This window comes from Larus michahellis, chromosome 8, assembly GCF_964199755.1.
Source record: "Larus michahellis chromosome 8, bLarMic1.1, whole genome shotgun sequence".
In the NCBI taxonomy this organism is placed as follows: Eukaryota; Metazoa; Chordata; class Aves; order Charadriiformes; family Laridae; genus Larus; species Larus michahellis.
This window is the reverse complement of record NC_133903.1, coordinates 29,028,133-29,050,333: the sequence shown is the minus strand read 5'-3', so window position 1 is coordinate 29,050,333 and position 22,201 is coordinate 29,028,133. Positions and strand designations below refer to the sequence as shown.

General features: G+C 43.1%; 1 protein-coding gene across 4 annotated transcripts in view; it reads right to left on the bottom strand.

Annotated features, from left to right (window-relative positions):
* NIBAN1 (niban apoptosis regulator 1) overlaps window positions 1-18,266 on the bottom strand; it is a 65,091-nt gene extending 46,825 nt beyond the window's left edge. For 2 of the 4 annotated variants that reach the window (XM_074598017.1, XM_074598018.1), the window contains exon 1: window positions 18,140-18,266. In XM_074598017.1, coding sequence (XP_074454118.1) covers window positions 18,140-18,194 — 55 coding nt within the window. In that variant the 5' untranslated portion in view covers window positions 18,195-18,266. Of the gene's footprint in view, window positions 1-321; window positions 1,173-18,139 lie in introns of those variants that run through there. The other 2 variants (XM_074598015.1, XM_074598014.1) reach the window with 2 other exon arrangements.
* Between the last annotated feature and the right edge of the window lie 3,935 nt (window positions 18,267-22,201).

Sequence of the window (22,201 nt, the reverse complement as noted above, 5' to 3'; positions counted from 1 at the left end):
CATTCACTGGGTTTGCTCTTCCTACAACCAGCCAGTGCCAGCAGTCCACATCATTGGAGACAGAAGAAATACTCCTAGGTCACAAGGCCATAAGTTAGGGTAATTTAAGGAAAAAAAGGAAAAGTAAGAACTGTGTTCAGAAAGAATTTGATGTAAACATAACAGAGGTCACACACAAACCAAGACCTTTATCTTATCTTAAACTCCTGCGCAAATGCTGGGGTTTAAGGTCTAATTACTCTGTCCCAGCAAACTGTTGGAAAGTATTCATTTTCTTTTTCAAACTTCTGTTCTCAGCCCTAATTCAGAGAAATGCCAGACCCCTGCTGTGTGTCCAACTGCAACTCCCAGACAGGCGCGGCCACGGTGGTGCTGTCTGTGACAGGAAGGTGGTGACACAGCTCCACAGGTGCAATCTCAAAGTCACCGTGTTCCCTCCGTGGAGCAGGGCAGCAAGCTCGGGGGCATTACAGTCGAGCCACTTGACAGACCGCCAAGTGTTGTACATTATTCTTCTTCCGCCTGGACGAGTTTCAGTTCCTCAAGTGCTCATGAAAGCATCACTGAGAAGACAATAGGGTTAGCACTGGTGTTTGTTTTTTCCATTTCTAAGACTTCCTGGGAAGAAGCGCCAGTCAGCTATTGTCTCTCTCACTAAATGTGTGTTTGAGTCTCCTCGGCTGCCCAGCTCTTCCGCCTCAGTGTTTCAACGCTCCTTCCTTTTTGAAAAAAAAAAAAAAAAAAAAAAAAAAAAAGATAAGTTGCCTCATTTCCTCTCCATTTATCTTTCACCTTCAGAGGGGCGACAACACAACACAACTTGAAAGGAAAAAACCAAATCAAAACCACCTTCTTCCAGCACTGTGTTTGTACAGTACGTCGACATGAGCTTCTGGGCTTGGAAAAACAGATGGGCAGGTTATTATTAAGAAGAGGAAATTTGTTCCTGAGAATGTATTTGGAAACGGTTCGGTGAGAGCTCTCCTGACAGGCTGCAGTAACTTTCGAGGGGCAGGACCTCCACATATGACATGCCAAAAGAACTTGCTCATACCCCACAACTTTTGGCAACGGGAACATGTTCAAGGCCTGGTTCTATGGTAGCAATACCTCAATTAGTGCTTTCTTCGCTCTTGCCTTTGTACAATCAATTACAGAGCTCCAGTTTTGTAAGTCTCGGTTCTCCCATCATGGGTCTCTAGAAAGTTCTGCCCATCAATCCAGTCTGAGCTCCTATCAACGTGGATGCTGGTTCTTCCTCTATTTTTGGAGAAGAATATGGTCCTCTCTTTTGTTTGTGTGCCCAAATCATGACAATCTCAAAACTTAAATTCTTCATTTTTCTGTGTTTTGTGAAATGTTTTATTTAGGGGACTAAGAAAGAAAAACCAGCCCTAAGAATGCAACATGCAAAAGCTGATAAGAACAAAAGAAAACAGCTTTCGTGTGATAAGAGGTTTATCTGGCAAATTTATCTATATCAGATTACCTCTTAATTTTCTGAATGTAGAAGTAATCATCAGTAACGCTACTTTAAACATATTTAGCTCCTATCTACTCAACTGCAATTTAAGCACACCGTCACAGTTCATTTCAGCGCAGAGGTGGCTAGGCAGCAGTCCCATGGTTACAGACTCACAGCCGGGGAGAGGGATGCTAAAGGCACCCCTCTGTGGCAAAAGGGCTGACAAAATGTTTAAGTTAGCACAGGTCTTCCTAAGACCCAGCAGATTTTGGATAATAATAAGCAACTCTTCTGATGTTGTGTTGCTTTGAAATGTCAAAATTATACAATGTATTTTTCTCTGCGTCTTTCCCCAAACTCCTCAGTTAAGTGATTGCAGAAGATAAAGGAGAGTCTATGAGATGGTCTAGATTTTGCTTCAGCCTCTGCAGAGCTGCTCTGCAAAAATCTGCCATGAGCCCATGAAGGCGTCCAATATCCACAAACTGCCTCTAACAGACTAACGCTCATTTTGAACCTCATCCAAATCTGAATTCCTGCAACGGCTGCCTGCACTTACTGACTGCACCTACATTTCAAGCCACGTTTGCGTTCTCCAGGGGTGGCTTTAAGTCAGCCTGTGTCTTTCTGAGAAACAAACGTAGGGGAAGCCGCAATAAATCCATTTTCAGTCTTCATTTGGGCTGATGGGATTCACCAGCCTGATAAAGTGCAGGACGAGCACTGAATTTCTGTGAAATATTTTCCCACCTAACAGCACCCAGTGTGGCTCCAAAACATTCTCAAGAGCTCCTGAATCCACAACACTCTTTAGGAGACTTTTTTATCCCTTAGCATTACTCCTAAAGCCTTCTACTGTACGGTGCAGTACAGTGAGATGCTATTCATACTACTCAGGCAGTAGCAAAACCTCTTTGTACCCTGGGACATCACTTCTTTACTGTTTACCTGTTCAAGCACTGCTGAGCAATTATTTCACCAACAGTTTCACCACAGGTTTTGCATAAAACCAACAGCTTCATACAAACAGGCAGGCTGTCAGTTAACTAAAAAGCAGAAAAGAAAAGGATGATAGAATAAGAACAGGCCAGGAAATTTGGAAAACTGTATTCACAAAACCCAACAATATGATTCATGGATTCTTTATAATTCCCAACTGAAAGCCACAGCCACTAGGAGAAACAGTGCTGCAAAAGTGCTTCTTAGGGTCTCCGCTTTACACTGAGCTTGACTAGCAAGGATGCACCAAACCTTCGAAAACAAGCCGGTCAGGTTGAACCTTCTGGCTCCAAATTTTGGGTTTAAATTGAGTCATGACTTTTTTTTTTTTGCATGTCTCAGAAATTCAGAGCTCAGGACAACAAAACACAGGCCTCGGATTTAACATACTGGTTTCCAGTTTTGCTTGAAGGCATGTCCATCTGAGAACGTGTAGCTAATGGCCACAAAAAACTATAGTCTAGGAGATGACAGTCTTCTTACAACCTCTTTTGAATCAGTAATGAGGTCAGGTCCTTGTACTGGAATTATTTCACTTTTAGAAGTACCTCTGTCACTAAGAGGATAGTATACATGGTTGAAGATTCAAAGGCATTTTTGGAAAATGGCTTTTGCCGCCAACAGTGTGCAACTTCACGTGTTTCCAGAACCGCTGCCCACCAACCACCAGCACCAGGTGGGTGCTCAGCACCTCTGAAGCCAAGCTGAAAGTCTAAATGCCAACTGAAGTTCTAAAAATTACATTTTTTCCTTGGATGTAGTAAAATATCTGCTTAGTGTGCTTCAGAAGAACTTTCTGCGAGAAAAAAAATGAAAGCATCACCGCTTATCTCATTCAAGAACAACGAGTACAGAGCAATGTGAAGAAAGTCAGAGGACATAATGCAGCCCTGGCTTCCAGATTGAGCAGACACCCTAGCATGCTTTTTAAACTCTTCATTTCCTAGGGTTCCTCTAATTTATATAATACTGTGTTTTGAAATTGAAAGAAAATATAGAATTATAGTAAAGAAACACGTAAGATACAGAAGTAAAACTGCTTCACTAGCCAGCAAACTTTTTTTTAAGTTATTTAAATAAAAATAAAAGGATTTAAAATGAATTAGAACTACTTTTTTGCAAAGCTGCTCTGGAAAACTCATTTTTTAAACATACAGTCTTCTTTGCTTGTCTACTGTATATAAATTGTGTATCTTCTGGTTAACATATTATTCAGTCCGGCATAATTACACATCAGAGAGATGCCTAATAAACTAATCTTTAAACTCTACAGATCTAAAAAAAGATCCCAAGGCATGTTTTATGAATATAGAATGGCGTCAGCTGACAAATATATGGCACAGTCCATATTATTGTGGTTGTAACCAAGAACCACATGAATCAATATTATGGGCTTCTTTTGCATTATTCAAGATGACAGGACTTCTGAAGGAAAGCAAGAGCGTGTTCTGTAACTGTGAGAATCCACTACGAAGATAAAAGAAAATTACCCACACAATATGGTAAAGAAAATGCAGAATATTAGCAATACTGCATTTTATCAGCAGCATGTACTTTACGCGAAGACTCCATAAAGTTTTAAAAATCAGACAGCTGCTATGAGAAGCAACAATGAATAGAAATACTCAGATTTACAACTAAAATTAACAGGGGACAGAATTGACAAAGAAATATTTTCAGTTACCATAACCATATTGTTTTAGACTTACATCAGACAAAAGCTATTTCAACAGGAAAACCTGTCTTAGCCAACAGCTGGAAAACTCATAGCCTTATTCTGGAAGGAAAGGGGACTTATTACTTTTTACAGATGTCTCCATTCCCATCATCCAAAAGAAGTTAAAACTATGAATAGAGAGATGGGCCCCATCTGAAATATGGCCTTCCCATCCTCCCAAGGCTGTGCACGCTCACATCTCTAGCATTGATTCAGCCTACGCTAGCGCATGTAATGATCACAGAAACTCAACCCCACCTTTTGTACAGCATCTTCACATTCAGCTTGAAATTTATTTTTTGGTTCAGTCTCTCAGAAAGTCATGTCTCCCTTCCAACAGCAGAACTCCAGACACCTCAGCTATCAGAGAGGCTGGACTTCATTTTAAAAATTGCTCTTTTGCAGACAATAACGATAAAACCCCAGCCAGTGTTCACCTACGCCACTCAGCTCCAACACTGTGTGAGACCTGGCTGTCAGAGCACCCTCCAAGGCAAGTCTGATTTCAGTTTATACGCATGAAACTAACACCTGCCAGTGCCAAGTGTTACAGCAAGAGCACAGCAACAGTTGACCACACTTCCTGCTGCCTAGATATTTAAGGCACGCTAAGGAAAAACCATGTAGCAAGATTAATAACTAACAAACCACAAGCTCTTGCTCAAAATTACCACGTCGTATTTGATGCTCTCACCAACACATTTGTTTTGTATGTTTGTTTACGTTGGTAACTCCCTTGTTTCTCAGTGTGGTGTCAGCTTTAGACATCCCCACTCTGGTATGAGATGTGCTCAGCAGCTTCGTCTTTTTCCATGCGTAAGGGAAGTTGGCGATAAACTCAGATGGGGGCCTTCCTTCTTCATTCATCTCGAACCCAACTTCTTCCTCCAACAAATCCCAGCGCTGCTTCTCACTGGGCTGCTTCAGTTTACCACTACTTGGCCACAGCTCCGAAGAAAACACATCAAGCCCCAAATGCCCAATCTCCAAAGTCTTCTACAGAAGCTTCTTTTATTGCAGATCTCATGTGTGTTTCACAGCAAATACTGCTTCAGTTTTGTTCTGGGCATTCTTCCTCCCCACTGCTTCCCTTGGGTTTGATGGGACATGGTTTGAAAGCAGCTTGCTGCTGGGCCCTCCTGCTCTCAGCTATAAAAAACTGTTAAAACTCAAGAGCAGGAGGAAGGGATTGAAGCTTTGGTAGAGAACAGTGAACTACATACAACACCACGGAGGCCTTTCTTCTTGCAGCTTCTGAGGAAATCGCATAATGAAGACAATTCAACTGGCAAAGGAACTGCTGTGCTAATGAAATACCCACGGTCCCTTCAGTTGCACAGCAATTATGTACCATGAGACCAAGCCAGCACGCTGTAGCTATCCCCTAAGGAAAGCATCTGCCATATAATTTAAATACTTATCTCAAAAGGAATGAGAGAAACAGGAGACAAACCCTAACACTGGCCCAAAAAATGCATTGTGGCCAATGTAGCAGACTGGTGAACTATCATGCATCTAGAAGCAAGGTTAAATTAGGGTTCAAGTTTTCAAGTTGCCCTGATTTTGGCATCCAAAAGAGAGATTCTCAAATCCTCCATCAGTCCACGCAGACACCGACATCCTTCCCCACTTCCTCAGTCTGTTTTTGATCAGCAGGCTGATGCAAGCAGCTATTAACATCATTTTCTACTTAGCACGATTTGCTTCTATAGTTCAAAAAGTTTTTGAACTTCCTAGAGATCAATTTCTTCTACTAAACGCATTGTGATGGCTGAATCAAGACTCTGGCACGGGCTTCAAATACCTTTCACATATAGGTTGGGCTTAAATAAGGCCCATGGAAACTGGGATCAATGCCTGTCCCATCGCCTTTCACCAGTCTGCTCAAGACCTCTCTCCAAATCGTAACATTTGATTTACACCACAAGCTGCATATATGGGCAAGGAGGCTAACGTAGCTTGCCATGCTGCTTTGGATAGAAAATTTCAGATTTTTGAGTAAACAGATGATCTATTATGCTTCATATACAAATGGATATATGTCCCCCTTCCTCAAGTGCACACTTGGATTAATTGGGTTAATTTCCCTGGATTGAATCCTCCTGTGCAGCACATATAGGTTTGATTCACAGGGTTTCTGACTGTTTATTTTTTTTTTAAACCAAAAGATGCTGGAACAACCTTTGGGTCTCATCTAGCAAGCCTCCTGTACAAGGGATAGCAAGCTACACCAGCAGGTGTGCACCCACCTGCCACTCACTTTGGTACATTATAACACCAAGCAATGCGTCAAAGGTCTGATCCATGAAATGTCAACGACCAGTTTGGTGTGTATAAAACTCCCCATGAACAATCCAGCAGCTGTGTTACTTTTGTATATAGGTTTTTCCAAGGGTTTACAGCTTCATTTCAGTGTGTCATCCCTTCCTCCACACACAACTCATCTGCTAATTCCATCCTTTACGGGCGGTGGACATGCCTTCACCGTGCTTGCTGACATTTGCTACTTTCCTTTTGCTTTTCAGGTCATGTTTAGTTTTGGAGTAATTTTTTTAACATCACTTTGTAGGAAATAGCATAGTCTCAGTCTTACGCATTCCTTCTCCATTAAAATACAGCAGTGTAACAAACCAATGCTCCTGAGACAATTTCATTAAATGATCATTTTGCCTTCTGTAAAGGAGGGTCTTCACTGTGGGCCACAAAAGGGGTAAAGGAAACTCCAGGTGATTCCCTGTTTCCCAGCCATAGCTGGAAAGTCCATTGCAAATTATCACACTTGTGAAAAATACCAGGCAAGTAACTAAACCACCACAATCACATTTTAAAAGCACATGAAAATCAAGAACTCACATGTCCTCTGTGTCCTTAATTCAGACAGCCCCCTTTTCTATGTGCATTTCAAACACTTTTAAAGGGTGGTGGGACACTGGCCCAGGTTGCCCAGAGAAGCTGTGGATGCCCCATCCCTGGAAATGTTCAAGACCAGCAAATCTGGTCTAGTGGGAGGTGTCCCTGCCCATGGCAGAGGGGTTGGAACTAGATAATCTTTAAAGGTCCCTTCCAACCCAAATGAGTCTATGATCTTTTCTCCTCCAAAAGCACCATAAAAACCACCATCAACTTAGATCAACTGACAATCGGGATGATTTTGGGGCTGCTCCTTGCAGACACATGAAACGCAACCCTGACATCTGGATATGTCCCTCCAGTCATGCTCACAAAACATCACTAACCTCAAACAGTCCTTGGGTCAGTAGTTTCACTGCTGCGTCCTGGGCTGAGAGGAAACACCAACGGAGCACAAGCAGCAGTGGTTAAAGTTACTTTTCTTTACAATCACATCTAAAAATACTGTCTTCTAATCAACCAAGTCTGGTACCTGCCCCATTTACGGTGGTTTGTAGTGTGGTGAGCTGGAAATAGCAGGAACTCGATTTATATTTAAGGCAGGTAAATGCCACCCCGAAGAACCAGATCCTGTCTCTGTGTCTGCTACAAAATGTAAAGCTGGACAAAATGTTACATCAGAAGCTCCTAGGTGGCTTCTGCCTCCTTCTTTTTCTGATGTGCAGAAGTTCTGAGTGCCCACAGCCACAACCAAACACAGCGAGAACCTGGCTGGAAATCTGGGGAGAGCATTAAAATGGCCAATTCCCTGAAAAATTAAGGACTAGGTTTGTCAAGCTCCAAATTAACAGCCATTAATTCCTCACATATGAAATAAATACCACCACCTATCACAGTGTCTCAGCAGGAAGATCAGCTGATTGATGTCTGCACTGCACTTTGTAGCTTGGCAGGTGTACAGGAAATCTCAGATGGGAAAAACAAACCCAAACAACAAATCTGGGGCTTCCTTCTGAATGAAGCCAATAGAAAAAATATACCAAAAAGCTGCTTTTGCATCCTGGTCTCCCTTGAGCATCAGCAGTGAATTCAGGGCTTCAGATCCATGGACCATTTCAGCTAACACAGTAAGCTTGTACAGCAGAAAGCTGTGTTTGCTTTGTGGCACCACCTTTGTCTACAGGAGTGAACAGCTGCAGGTTCCACAGCTATTTCCCGGACTGCACAGAGGGCAAACATGGCAACAATGGGGTTTATTTCAGCAGGTAAACAGTGGCAGTGGTTAGAAACCCTTCCCACTCACCTCTGGTTTCCCTTATTCCAGCTCTAAGGCTCCCAGCTCCTTCCCTCCTCTTGCAGGATATGCCTGAGCTGCTCAACAGAACATCCAAAGAGAGGAAAAACACTTTCTTTAGCTTAATTCTCAAAAAAACCCACCCACCTCATCCATTTTAGCTGCAGTCTTCTCAAAAATGCAATTTGAGGCAGACGCTCAGCACAGAAACTTCAGTCAGAACAGCTGAGGACTGGCAAAACTCCATTTGCAACTGAAAACAGTGGAAAGTGTCTGGCAGACTAAATTACAGACAATGATATTACTTTACAGAATACCCCTAAGAGCAAAAAAGCCCTTCTTTTTTTCCTTTGCACAGACCCTGCCATTAAATCTTTGCACAGGGATTTTGCCTTTCCTCCAGTGTGACTGCTACAATATATGGAATATCAAGTGAAAATATGCAAGGATCCTCTGTATTATGTTCAATAAAAGCAGGTTGGTCTTTAGACAATGTTCATCTAAGATACTTAACGTCCCCAATGCTGCCTCAAGAATCAGATCTTCAATTAGCAACATCGCAAAAAAGCTCTGCAGAGAATCAGCACAAATAGCAACCGTGTTTCACGCAGAGGAAGGAAAATATCACATGAAGCTTTAAAAATTCCTTTCTAAGGCAACAGATGAGAGGGACTGTGGAAGAGTGCTAGCTAAGAGTGCTAGCTAAAAGGACAGGGGTGAGTGAGCTGGATGCTGAGTGACTGGATGGTGGTGGCATCTTTTGTAAATTTGAAGCAACAATGCCCATGTATCTCTGAAAAGAGTAAGGAAAAGCACCTTGGTAGGCAGCAAGTTCCTAGATACAGCACCAGGCCAATTTTTTTAGCTGGCATCCCAAGCACACAGAACGAAAACTCAGTAGTAAATCCAGGAAGGCGCTGGTCCAGTGAATGAACCATCCCAGGCAGCAAGCAGGGATCTTTAGAAGCGGTATGCATGGACAGAGCTGGCTTTCAAGCTCCACAAGACCTGCAGCTACTGTGGCCTGGGAAATATAAAGCTTCACGGGAAATCACAGATATTTTTATAATATAAAGAAGCTGTAGACATTTTTTTTTAAGGTTGGTTGTGAAAGTATTTAGTGATCACGAATGCTTAAAGGTCCATCTGGTCCCTAGCACGTATCAGCCATTCACTCTGCCTCGCCGGGACACACCAGCACAGTGCAGCGGGAGCTGCTGCAGAGGCCAGGCCCTGCTCTGGGGACGGGCATGGGCTGCTTCTCCAGTCCTGGCACTCCCTGGTCCCACACCTTCCTTACCCTGAACCTCTAGCAAAGGTGGTGCGTTTTCCTGCTTAATCAGTAAATAGCAGGGAACAAGGATTGCCTTAGGCTGTTTGTACCAGGAACGCTCTCTGTGAGGACCAACGCATCCACCACACAACAACTAACATCCTCCACACAACTAACATGCAATTCAGGCGTAGGTGACCTTTTCTGCAAGTTGTGTGTTGCAATGCATGAGAGCCACGGTCAAAACAGGCACTAACCTTAGAAGCACAATACGGAATGAACCTGGAAAAAACAGCAGCATTTTTGGGGAGCTACAAACTGATCGTTTTAACTTGTTACCAATGACCTCCTTACAAGTCCAGCACCATTTGAAAAGGCATCGCTGCTGCTGATGTTGTCAGTGGAGAGTCCAAAACCAGGCCAGGCACTGATGTGAGTGGCTTTTCTCAGCATGCCGCCTGGCCAGAAACCATAACGGGAAGGATGCACCATGTTCACTGTTTAAGCAATGACATGGAGAAAAAACAACTTGAAGATCAGCTCACATGCTCACTTTGCATAAATCTCAAAAGCAGAATTTATTCTGAAGGACAGATCATGGCTCGCTCCTGGGAAGATAAATAAGGAAATACTCGGAAAAACTAATTCACCAAAATCCTAGGTTATGCCTATCAAGTTAAGCATTAGTACAGAATCAGCATCAAACTTTTTTTATATATAAGACTAATAAAAAAAAAAAAGGGATAAAGTTTTTAGAAAACCCAACAGGCAAACCCTTTCTTCACACAAGTTTCAGCCATTTCCACAAGCTTTAATCTTCCTTTCATGTAAGAGCTGGCCTCATTTCATCACTGCCCTTTAACTGCAAAAGCAACTAAAATGTTTGCACGCATGTTCAAAAACTTGAAGCCACTTTTAATTGTTCTTTAAGTGCAAAGAGAACAGAACATTTATTATATGCAAAAGAAAAAGCTGTAGAAAGAAATGCTGCTGTACTTTAAAAGCAGCCATGACCACATTGCTCATGGAGTATCATCCTTCCCGATCTAGACACTGGCTTTTCAGCTGCTACTGCCCAAAGGCATCAACAACAAAGCTGCTTTAATCATCTCAGAGCTTGCTTTTTCTCCCTTGAATATCAATAAAATTTCTATCAGATGCAAAGACTGGCTTATAATTTGTGGCCAAGCTGCACTAATGAAAGAACCTGCAATCTCCAAGGTTTCGGAAAATATCAAGTACAAAAAGCACCAGACTCCACACTTACAGTGTGCCTCTCAATTACAGGGTTTTTGAGCAAATGGGAGCATATTTCTCACTTTTTCTATTGAGAAGAAGCTCTTTCCATTGATACCTGCGTTTAATTCAATGTTGTACGCAGTTTCTTCTACACAGACAGAAGAAAAGCATGAAAAATGCCACATACCTTCCCCTACCACACAACGGTTGGTTTCCCTTCACTCATACTACCAGAAAAAGACCTTCTTTCCCAGAAAGAAAAGCTACCTTTCACTTTTCAAACCCAGGCTCTATAGCAAGCGTTATGTAGCACATCATCTTTGAGGTTAGTTCCTGTGCAAGAAATACAGTTTGCTTTGGTGGAAGGGAACTTGAGATGATCCTGCCACAAAATGGACAACTGAGATTTCTGGGCTTATGAAAACCTCAAGCCTCAATTTCCAGAAGGTAACTGGGACATGATCACGAACAGTCCTTTAATTGACAAACTGAAGAACAAAATCTTACCTCCCGTTTTGATTAGGGAAATTCTTGACCATGCCCGTTACAAGACAACATGACTGTAAACTGCCAAAATTGCTCACAGTGCTTTTGAAAGAAGTTAATAAATGGGACTATATGAGCAATGGAAACTGAATAGAGAAGGTATCTCCTGCCTTAATCCCCCAAAGCTGAAATCTGGAAGCTACCAAGTACAGTAAATTCTCTTCAAGTTGGGTGGCAAATACCATCAATCACATCCCTGGACGCCTTTTGCTTGCATTTAGTCTAAAGCTAAGATAAAGCATCCAGCCCCCTGAATTAAAGAATATAAGAACCACAGAGAAGCTGCGTCTCCTTTCCAACACAAAGAGGCACTATTTATTAAAACTATGGGATGAAAGTCTGCCGCTGGCTCCAACAGCAACAACCTATCTGAAGACTAAAACTTCCCAGAAAGCAAGTAAAGCCAAAAGGATTTTTCTTCAAAACCTCATTTCTTAAGGTCTTCAAGAACTTGGACACTTAGCAAGACGAATATAATGAAGACTAGAAATTCATATCCATATTGAAATTTTAATTTCCTACCCATTTAACTTCAATTTTTCAATCCATAGGTATTTATGCCTATTTGGATTGGACTAGATAGTACTTGCTAAGTGCTAACCTGTAATCATGAATTCTGGGTTCAATATGTGTTTGTAAAAGAAAATATTACTCTGCCTCTTCCTTAGATTTTAGGAATCGCAGAAAAATCATATCAGCTTTTACCATAAACCTCAGAACATGAAAATGAAAAGCACCCTCCGCGAGCTAAGAAGTAGGTGCTGGTAAGTCCAGAGAGACCCCATGCTCCTGCTCCATATGGTGCTACAGCCATGCTCACCTGCGGAAAATGAAAGAGAGAGGATTTCGAAAACACAGGAAGATATAGCTTGTAACAGGCTGAGAGAAAAGGCAGTAAGTGCAGCCAGATTTTTTACAAAACTCTGTTATACTTGCAGTCGTACACCAAATTAAAACCAGAAGGACTTTGCAAAAGTTTAAAGCAGAAAATCCAATATCCAGTCTGAATGCCTATCCAAAAAAGGCCAACTTTTCCACAAATAATTCCAAGTTATTCTTCCATCCTCTAGCATCCCTGTTCATGGCTATGTGCACACCGGCTGGCTGCTGGCAAGAATTCCACTCCAGAGCTGTTATCAGGCACTTGGGTTATCTCCCTCCAAGCCAGCAGGACTTATCTCCATACAACCCATAGTATTTGTTCAGACTGTTTCCTGTAAAGCTTGCGACTGATTTCCATATCTTGTCCTTTAAGGAAAGGGTAAACTAGGCTCCTCTTCAGTCTCTAAAACTTGACAGAATAGGTGGAGTCTATCTGCTTTTTCTAAGTACGCTGCATCTTGTAGGAACCCATCTAAAGTGTTTTATCCTTGTGCAAAAGAGCCCGGTCTTAATTAGTACCATACCGACATTCACAGGCAAAACAAATGACTAGAAAGAAATTTCTTACAGACGTTAAGTAATAGCTTTCACTGACAAATGAAAAGAAGAACGGCTGGAAAGTCTGCTTGGAAAAAAGTCCTGAACAATGAGGAAACCCGCAGGGTGCATCCCTGGGTGCCACAGGGTCACAGCACCATCACCACGTCCCTTGGCTGGGCTGTCCCATCTGCCTGGGCAAGGAAAGAGACGGGAAAAAAAGGAAGGAAGGAAGGAAGAAAAACTACACTTAAACAAACAAATCAAAAGCAAATGACTATGAAGCTTCATCCTCTGGACAGCTTTCTGTTTACAGCAATAGTAGACTGGATATGATGAAGCACACCGAGCACCTTTAATAAAAAAAACAACCATCAGAGAAGTTCAGGTTTTTGTATGCTGAACTCTTTTGAAGATGCACCTGTTGAAATTACTGGCGTTGGGTGCTTGAAATCTCTCCACACCTCTCCAAATGTAAAAAAATGTGGTCCTAACAGACCACCCATCATGTAGCAGAGCTTGGTCCTTACTACTGCTGCTGCTGAGATTGCAGAAATGAAAAAATCACTAAAGACACTCAGGGCCATTTCTCCTTTCTCCCCACTGTGAGATATGCTTCCTTGACTGTTTCTTGTCTAATATTAGAGACCCAAGGCAAAAACTGTCTATCAGCAATATTGAAACCTCCGGCACAATCTCACAGGGCATACTACTAAGTTGTTTTAATAGGCACTTTCATATTTTTCCTCAATTTCATGATTGCACCCTGAGTCCATCCATATCTCCCCACTACCACCCTATATTGTTCCTTGTTGTCTGTGACACTCATGAAATATCATCAGACAAATCATTCAACGAACACCTCCCATCACAAGTTTAGCCTATGCCTCATCAAACAGAAAGCATGAATTTTTTTAATAAACCCTTTTCACATGACCAACTTCCAGTCTCCTAATTACTACTGCCATTTTTTTAACTCACATCTATTTCACTCGCATCCTGAATAATTCCCATGTAGTCCCACCAAATTCCTACAAAGGAGGATTATTTCCTCCACAAGCATTTCCTTCTTTTTTAAAGGCTCAGTCCAAAACCTAGAGGAATTACTATAAAAATTTCTTTTCATTTCAGAGGGCTTTAAATAATTTTACTGCTTATAGTGTGTGCATATTTAAAATATCATAAGGATCTTAAATAAATGTGAAAAAATATTTTTCCATAGGTATGGTTAGAAAAATAAGCTCGTGCTACACAGAACAGAACACACCTTTGAAACTGCTAAGGTTTCAAGACTAGTAACGCTGCAGTGCACGCGGTCTGACCTTCTGCCCCACTCCTCCTTGCTGGCACTACACAACCTCCTACTCTCCCCTAAATACCCTGACCCTGGGTCCATTGTTTTCCCAGCAGACACAAGCTGTCCCCAGCGCTCGCACAACTCCCTGCTGACTCTCATTTTTCCATTATTTTACTATGACATTAATTTCCTTCAGGTAAGAGCAAGGAAAATCAGGTCTTGACATTTTAGTCACAATTTCGTCCCACAATAATAACAAATTTTCATTAATCCCTACTTGAAAAAGACAAAAGATTTTGTGATGGCTTGCAAAATGTAACTTCATGCTACATACATATATATCTATCTTTTCTACCTGCAGAGGTTTTCTGAGTATAAAAATTGTTTTGCAAAACATTGCCGTCCCCAAATAAGTCTTTAGGCAACTTGTGAAGTACCTGCCCCTGATTCAAACCTCACAAGGATGGTCCCTGCCCTGACAATTTCAAACACAGCCTCACATGTGTTGTACCGCTAACAGACTAGCGCAGACCACTTGAAAAATTACACATTGGCATCATATGTTCTCTTCTCAGGCATTATTTGCTGCAGGAAATGCACTTTACCATGTCAATAATTATATTATCTTTCAGGTATGGCTCAAGATATTGCCCCATGTAAAAGTATACACAACTGTCAATGATTTGCAATTTGGCTGGTTCAATACTACCACTTCTGCCTTAGAAGCGCAGAAGCTGCAGTAGGTTTAGGGGGAAATGACAGCCTTTGCATTCAGTAATCGAGACTCCCCACAAGATGCCTTCACCATGTTCTCCAGGACTCATTTCTCCAACTGGTCTGACCAGGCTTGTGCTTATCCACCCTGGGGAACAGCACAAAGCAAAGCGTCTCCCAGGCTGTACCTGGGGGTGCCTGTGCCGAGAGCCATGTTCTCGCTGGTTTATACAGACACCTACGTGTGTGTTTTTACATATTAGTTTTTTTACATAATTTTACATGTCACATCATTTTTGTCCATGTTTTTTTCTCCTCTCATCCCTCAAACAACAGGGAGGGAGCGAATAGACTTCTGGAAATTAGAAACCTGTGGGCTTGTACGTATGTTGATGAAGAAACCGTACCAGTTTATTGCTGAAAAATGCATCGCCCCCCCCTTTAGCTCTCAGTCCCTCACTTCCATTTCTTATATTGTGCTTTCACTTAAACGTTGTCTAAATAAACTACAAGGCTTTACAACACAGGGACATGGCTTCAGACAAATTAAATTATCATTATGGCAACAAGAAATTAAATTACGCCATCATGACAACAACCATGCAGCAATTCTACTATACATTCAAGCCACCACATTTAACTCTGTCCCACGCCATCCTGCGGAACTCCCCCATGCAGGGAGCAACCCGGCGTGCTGCAGAGCTGACATCCCACCCAAGGAATCTTCTCTGCCGCAGGCTGAGGTTAGCGTGGCAGGAGCTAACTCGAAGGATGCCTGTGTTGAATCACAGCAAGGTTCTGCTGCGAAGAGGAGAGGGGGGCATGGGGCATTGCCAAACCATGCTAAAGGAGATGCAAACATCTAGTGCCAAAACCAGGACATACAGATTGTAGGTATAAATTTGTGTACTGAAACACTGGTTGGGAGTGAGCACTAGAGACGATCTGGACCAAACTCATTTGAAGTAATATTCAGGATTTTCTGTCTTGAGTCTGCAGGTATATGAGTAAGCATCCCAAAACATGCAAAGTTTGGAGAATGTCACTGGCTGCAGTCTCTGAACAAGATGTGCCAGGCAGCATCCTCCAGCCTGCTGTCTCGCCACCTCCAGAGCTGACCCATTTAAGCACTATGGATTAAGAGATCTACTGACAAAAAGCAGGTAACTCCCTTTTTTACTAAAGACTCCCCTGCATCATCTTCGGAGGAAAAAAAACGCCAAAACCCCCAGCCCCCCAGTAAAACCAACCCAACCTTTACAAAGCCAACTAAAAAATGTGCTGCTTTTTCAATCTACAGAATCAGAGATTCAGCCCACTTCCTCTCCGAACAAGGAGAGCTCACTACAGCGCTCGCTCTGGAAGTACATCAGAGCAAGACGTATCAGACAGATAAGCAAGGTCTGAATCTTGCAGACTCCAGCCTCAACATGAGCCGTGGGTTTGGCGAGCTGGCTCGACCACACTCTATTTCAATTTAAGACGCTCTTCCTAATTCCTTTTCCTTCTCGGAAGTACTAATTTTCGGGCAGCCTCTGTACAAAGTGCCTCATTAATTTTTTTTCAAAGGAAGATTTTAGAGTGGGGGATCTCCACTTACAGCAAGAATGGGAGACTTGTGCCGGGGGATAGGCACAATGTTTTCATTCCATTTTTCACAATGATTTTGCCTTATCACTTGCCTCTGCAAGGATGTGACAAGCAAACTAGAGATGTGTCTGAAGAGCCACACAGCTCTCAGCAAGGCAAAGGCACCCACCCTTGGAGCGACGGGGAAGTCTCAGATACAAACATCCCGGCCAGTTTCACACGTGCCCAAAGAGACGTGGATTTCCCAACCCTCCAGCATGAGTTCCCCCTTCTAATTCTAGATGATGTCCAAGGCAAAGACCTGCACAATTTCCTTTTGCACAGCTGTGCAAAGCTAATAAGCTCCCTGAATTTCCTATTTTTTTTTTTTTTGCAGTAATTAGACATCAGCCTTTTCTGGTGCTCACAACTGCCCTCAGTCAGGGACCAGAAAACTTGAGATGCTGAACTGTGGAAGTGCAATTTTGGCTACAGCATGGGGATGAGTGTAAAGAAAAAAAAGACATCCATGGGCATTGCACCCTCGTGGCTCTGATGGGACCTGAAACAACCCTCAACAGGGCAGTAGAAAATTACAATACTGAGAAAAATCTCAGTATATGAGGCCTGCAGCTTTGCCAGTTGCTTTTTGGGTGAAAGCCATTTAATATTTGGACTTCTTTCCCGCTATGGGAATCTCTTGAAAGATCCACTGTGATTTCAAAAGAGTCCTAACAGACGAGCGGTTCACCATTTGCACTCCCTCTACACCACAAAAAAATCCTAAAGCAACAGAATAAAAGGACAAGCTCAGCTGCGGGCACCACCCAGGAGTCACCCTATGGTCTGAATCATCAGCACTGAGTTTGATCTCTCAGTCCACAGCAGCGAGGCCTCTCACAGGCTTCAGATGCAAAATACATAATATACTGGAATAGGGCTTCCTTTTCACATACAAACTTTTATTTCACTTGTAAATTTCCAGCCTTTGAATTTGCTTTGTAAATACTTTACTTGCTACCTTACCAACAAGGAGCATAGGTACACTGGAAAGTGCAAGACGTATTTCATTTTTTAACTACTCAAATAACAATATCTCAAAAAAATACAGAATTACATTCTTCTCCTTCGTAGTTTAATAGTAATATGCATAGATTTAAAGCAATTATTTTTTTTCCTTCTCTCTCTCCTAACATTCTAATGGGATAAAAAAACGTTCTTACACAAGTTTGAATACTTTACGTAAACACCCACCTAAAGTTTTTCCATAGCCTTGTAAAAAAAAATATAAAAATCAGGCCTTATGGTCTTGATCTGATCTACCTCGGTGAAATCTAGTGCCTTAAAAGTTTCTGCGGCCAGCGCTGGGGGATTGGGACCTTACTGTCACACGGGCAGTTTTAGGTTGCATCTCTCCACACTTCTCAAAGTTTTTACCGTCTACCCTTGGGCATGTTACAACTTACTAATGGGGAATTTTTAAAGCACTGCTGTTTAAAAACCCGTCTGCTCAAAACAGGGCAGGATCCCTCTCCACAGCAGCCCGGCCAAGTGCCCAAACCCCGCTGGCCCCAGCGGCTGCCGAGCCCTGCCCGGAGCCCGGGACCCCGCCGGGCAGGGGGGCTCAGCATTTCACCCCCTCGCCCCCGGGGGGCTTTTCTGCCGCCTTTCCCCCCAAGAAAGCACAGCGACTGATGCAAACGCCTTTTTCCCCCGGCCGGCGCTCTCAAGAAGCCGCCTCCCGTGCGGAGCCCTACCTCGGATGTAGATGCACTTGCTCTCGTCCAGCAGGCTGGAGGACGAGCCGCCCATGCTGCCGGCGGCGCGGGGCGGCTGCCGGGGAGCGCTGCCGGGGAGCGCCGCCGCCCAGCCCAGCCCGGCCCGGCCCGGCCCGGCCCCGCTTCCTCCCGCAGGCGCCGCCTCTCGCCCGCCGCCGCCAGGAGGAGGTCGGGCCCCGGCGACGGGAGGGCTCCCACGGACCCCGCTCCTCCCCCGCTCGCTCCCACTCTCCAGCCGCCCTCCGGCCCAGCCCCGGTCGCCAGTCCCAGAGATTTGGGAGCTGAAGGCGGCAGGAGGCTCCTGCAGAAGGTGCGGAGCAGATGGAATCATAGAACTGCCTAAGTTGGAAGGGACCTTTCAGATCATCGAGTCCAGCCATCAACCTGACACTGACAGAGACCATCGCTAACCCATGTCCCTCAGCACCACGATTCCACCACTTCCCTGGGCAGCCTGATCCACTGTTTGATAACCCTTTCGGTGTAGAAATTTTTCCTAATATCTAATCTAAACCTCCCCTGACACAACTTGAGGCCGTTTCCTCTTGTCCCATCACCTGTTCCTTGGGAGAAGAGCCCGAGCGCCCCTGGCTACCCCCTCCTTTCAGGGAGTTGTAGAGAGTGATAAGGTCTCCCCTCAGCCTCCTTTTCTCCAGGCTGAACACCCCCAGCTCCCTCAGCCGCTCCTCACAAGACTTGTGCTCCAGACCCCTCACCAGCTCTGCTGCCTTTCTCTGGACTCGCTCCAGAATCTCAATGTCTTTCATATCCATTTGCAAGCAAGCGGCGTGTGCCTATAGGCACACATGTCCCCACCTATTTTCCTTGGCCCATCAAAATGCACAGCACTGCTGTCTCCTCTTGCCCACATGTCACTTCTTATCTCCATCTCAAAATCCACATCCCCTTGGAGACACACTTAGACCCTTTGAAGTTTCCATGGAGGCTACTTTAAAGACCACTGATTGTACATGTAGTATGTATCATGGGATTGAAGTCCATTAGAAATAGTCTCCAACATTTCCCAAGAAAGAAGAACCACCTGAAATGTCCTTCAAATAGGACACCGCCTTCTACAAGGCATGTTGAGACACCCTGGGATTCATATGGCTCATCCTTCACTCCAGTCCACCTCTTACTGGGAATCCTGGTGGCCTATATAGGATGCTATTGATATATGATTCTGGGATGAATGATAAACCTGCACACGCAGGCACTAAAATGTGTGTCACTTCAGTAAATACTGTCCAGTGATAGAACCAACTTCCTAAAACACGCAAGAGCACCAGTCTGCAGATCCTTGGCACAGCAGTGTCAGATAGTATGGAACAGCTAACTGAATTTACTTGCTTCTAATTAATAATTTCAGCGAGGCTCTATACCATATGTGACTTTCTAAGGTATCTTCTTCTGTTTTGCTGGTTTTATAATGCTAATTCAGTTGATGGGGAATGGGCAGCATGCCATACGTTATTGTGTTATGAGTTGCAATGAATATGGAATGTGCCGCCATGCTGGAGATTAACAGTAGCTGGAAGTTACGCATTTTGGACTTAAATACTTTTCATTGAGCTTGCACACATCCATCACTTGCTGTGAAATTGCTTTAACATAGTTAAGTTTGGCTTACGCAGGTTGTACATTAAGGACGTTTAATATTTTGCCACTCAGTTGATCACAGGATGGTTAAAAATTTTTAGGTTGAATCTTAGAACTTTTTAAACCAACATTAAACTTGATCAGATTTGAAATGTTGAAGATGATATGTAACATCAAGTTCAGTACTCCGCTAAACAGCCTCTTCCTTCAAGAAAGCTCATTGAAGGTAACTTCAATATCAATTCACACTCTCTGGGCACACGCTAGTTGCACTGAAGTGTGACAGAGCAATCGTTTCACTACCCTGAGGAGACCGGATTCATCCAGAGAATCACTAAAACAGCGTTTCACAAGTCTATAGATATCTCAGCTGAGAAAGTAATACTAAATCAACAGCACTTCTAGAGGTCAAGTGTGAATCAGACCCTATTATCAGTTTATTTGGTTGTTAAGCTCTGCTCGAGAGCTTTGCACTTGCTCGCAGAAGGTGGGTGCTGTGGTTTGCTCTTTGAGCTGTGTGAGTAGACAACAATGAGGAAATACTTTTTACTGTCATGCACTCTAAAGGCGTTAACTCAGAGAAGAATTTGGCCCGGTCTCAGTGTAGCATATCTTTTATCAAATGTATTTGAGCAGCCTTGCATAATGTACAGGCACATGCAAGTCATCTCCAGGAGTCTGGAGAGATAAACCATGGAAAATTCATGAGCCGTAAACTGGATTGCTATTCTGTCTCATCATTTAGCAGATGAAAATATGCCAAATCCCAGAAGCTTTATACCCAAGAACAGATGTCAGTGTGCAAACTGAATGGGAAACCTCCCTGTCTAATTACAGCTAGGGTAAAAACAAAATGAGAACTGAATATTTTTTTTAATCATAACATTTTATACTTCGGTAATACCTGATGCCCAATATCCCCAAGCACTTCAGAAATGCTAGCTAATTAAAGACTGTAACTTTCCTTTTGAGATAGGGAAATGCTGTGTTTTAATGGCAAAGTTTCTATCTATCTCAAGCATCTTAAAGATAAGATACCATGAGAAATGTGAGCAAAGCTGGGAACAGATATAAATTATCCTATTTCTGTACTGCTTAATAACAAAACCATCCTTCTCTAAGACAAGAAATTGTCCACATGAGATTTTAGTCTGATGTAACACATCCGTACTGCAGCTATCAATGATAAAGTAATACTATTAAAACAAAAATACCACCTGAGGCAAAACAAATATTTCCCCACTTTTTCTCCTATGAAATTCCTGATCTTTGAGGATTTTTTTTCCTTGACTTTCCCAAAGAGTTCCTTCTCTAACCGCCTGTTTTGTGTCACATCCTAAAGGGCAACATGATGGAGCTCTTCCATCTCATAGAGAAAGTGAACTCATGAGTGGAGAGGACCAGGAGAAGCACCTCCTCCCCCCCAGCAAAGGAATGAAGGTCTGTCTCTGCTGCCTCTGTGACTTCACTGTGGCAGCCTGCTATCAGGAGAGAGGTGGTTTCTTACATCACCAGCTTCACTCATGATCTGGACCCACAAGGCAGCCAGTGAAAGTACTGGGAGCTCTCATACACAAAAAGTACAGTGCACACTCAGTGCACTGCCTTATTTTGTTTCAGCCTCCACCTCTATTTTAGGAGGGGAGGAGAAGGAGGTTGTCTCCGGTCACTTCTGTATTATCTCCCTGCAGAGGGAACTGTACCGTAACCCTGACGTGACACAGACATGGACATGACAAGAAGATCCACTCTCAACACAACTGGGCCTACCATCATAATATCCTTCCAGTGGTTGGGAGTCAAACACACAGTCCTTAACACAACCACAGGGCTGACCAACGGCAGACGTGTCATCAGAGGGACCGATAAAATCTTTGCCACATTGTTGGCTACTTCTCTTGCGTACCAACACTTGCCTCATTATAAATAAGAGATGCCAAGGAACTAGTTGCTTTGACATGCTGCATAATAGCACTTGACTGCGCCCTTTGCTTTAGAGGGAACCGCCGGGATCATCCCATGTGTACACTCCCACAGCCTTCCATGTTGCCTCAGAAACACAGTTTGTTATCAAGCAGAATCATTTAAGTGTAGGAAATCCATTGGGAGAGAAAAGTAATTATCCAAAACTAGCTTATAAGATTTCTCCAAGGGAAAGTAGCCATTTTAAGAACACTGACTTCTGTAAGCAGCATAACAAGGTGCTGCAAATGTAATAAAACCATTGCGAATAAATAATAATTATCTGTTGCTAGAGAAAACTGTTAATCATTATTGTCTGAAAGCCAAAAACAGTCTGCAGAAAGTAGTACTGGAAAGACATGTCAGAAGATAAAAGCAGCCCTTTTCTCAGGACAGGCTGTTGGTTGAAACACATTCTGAGTCCCTTCCATCTAAGTAACACAGAAAAATGTTATTCTTATGAGTTATTTTCAAAAGGTT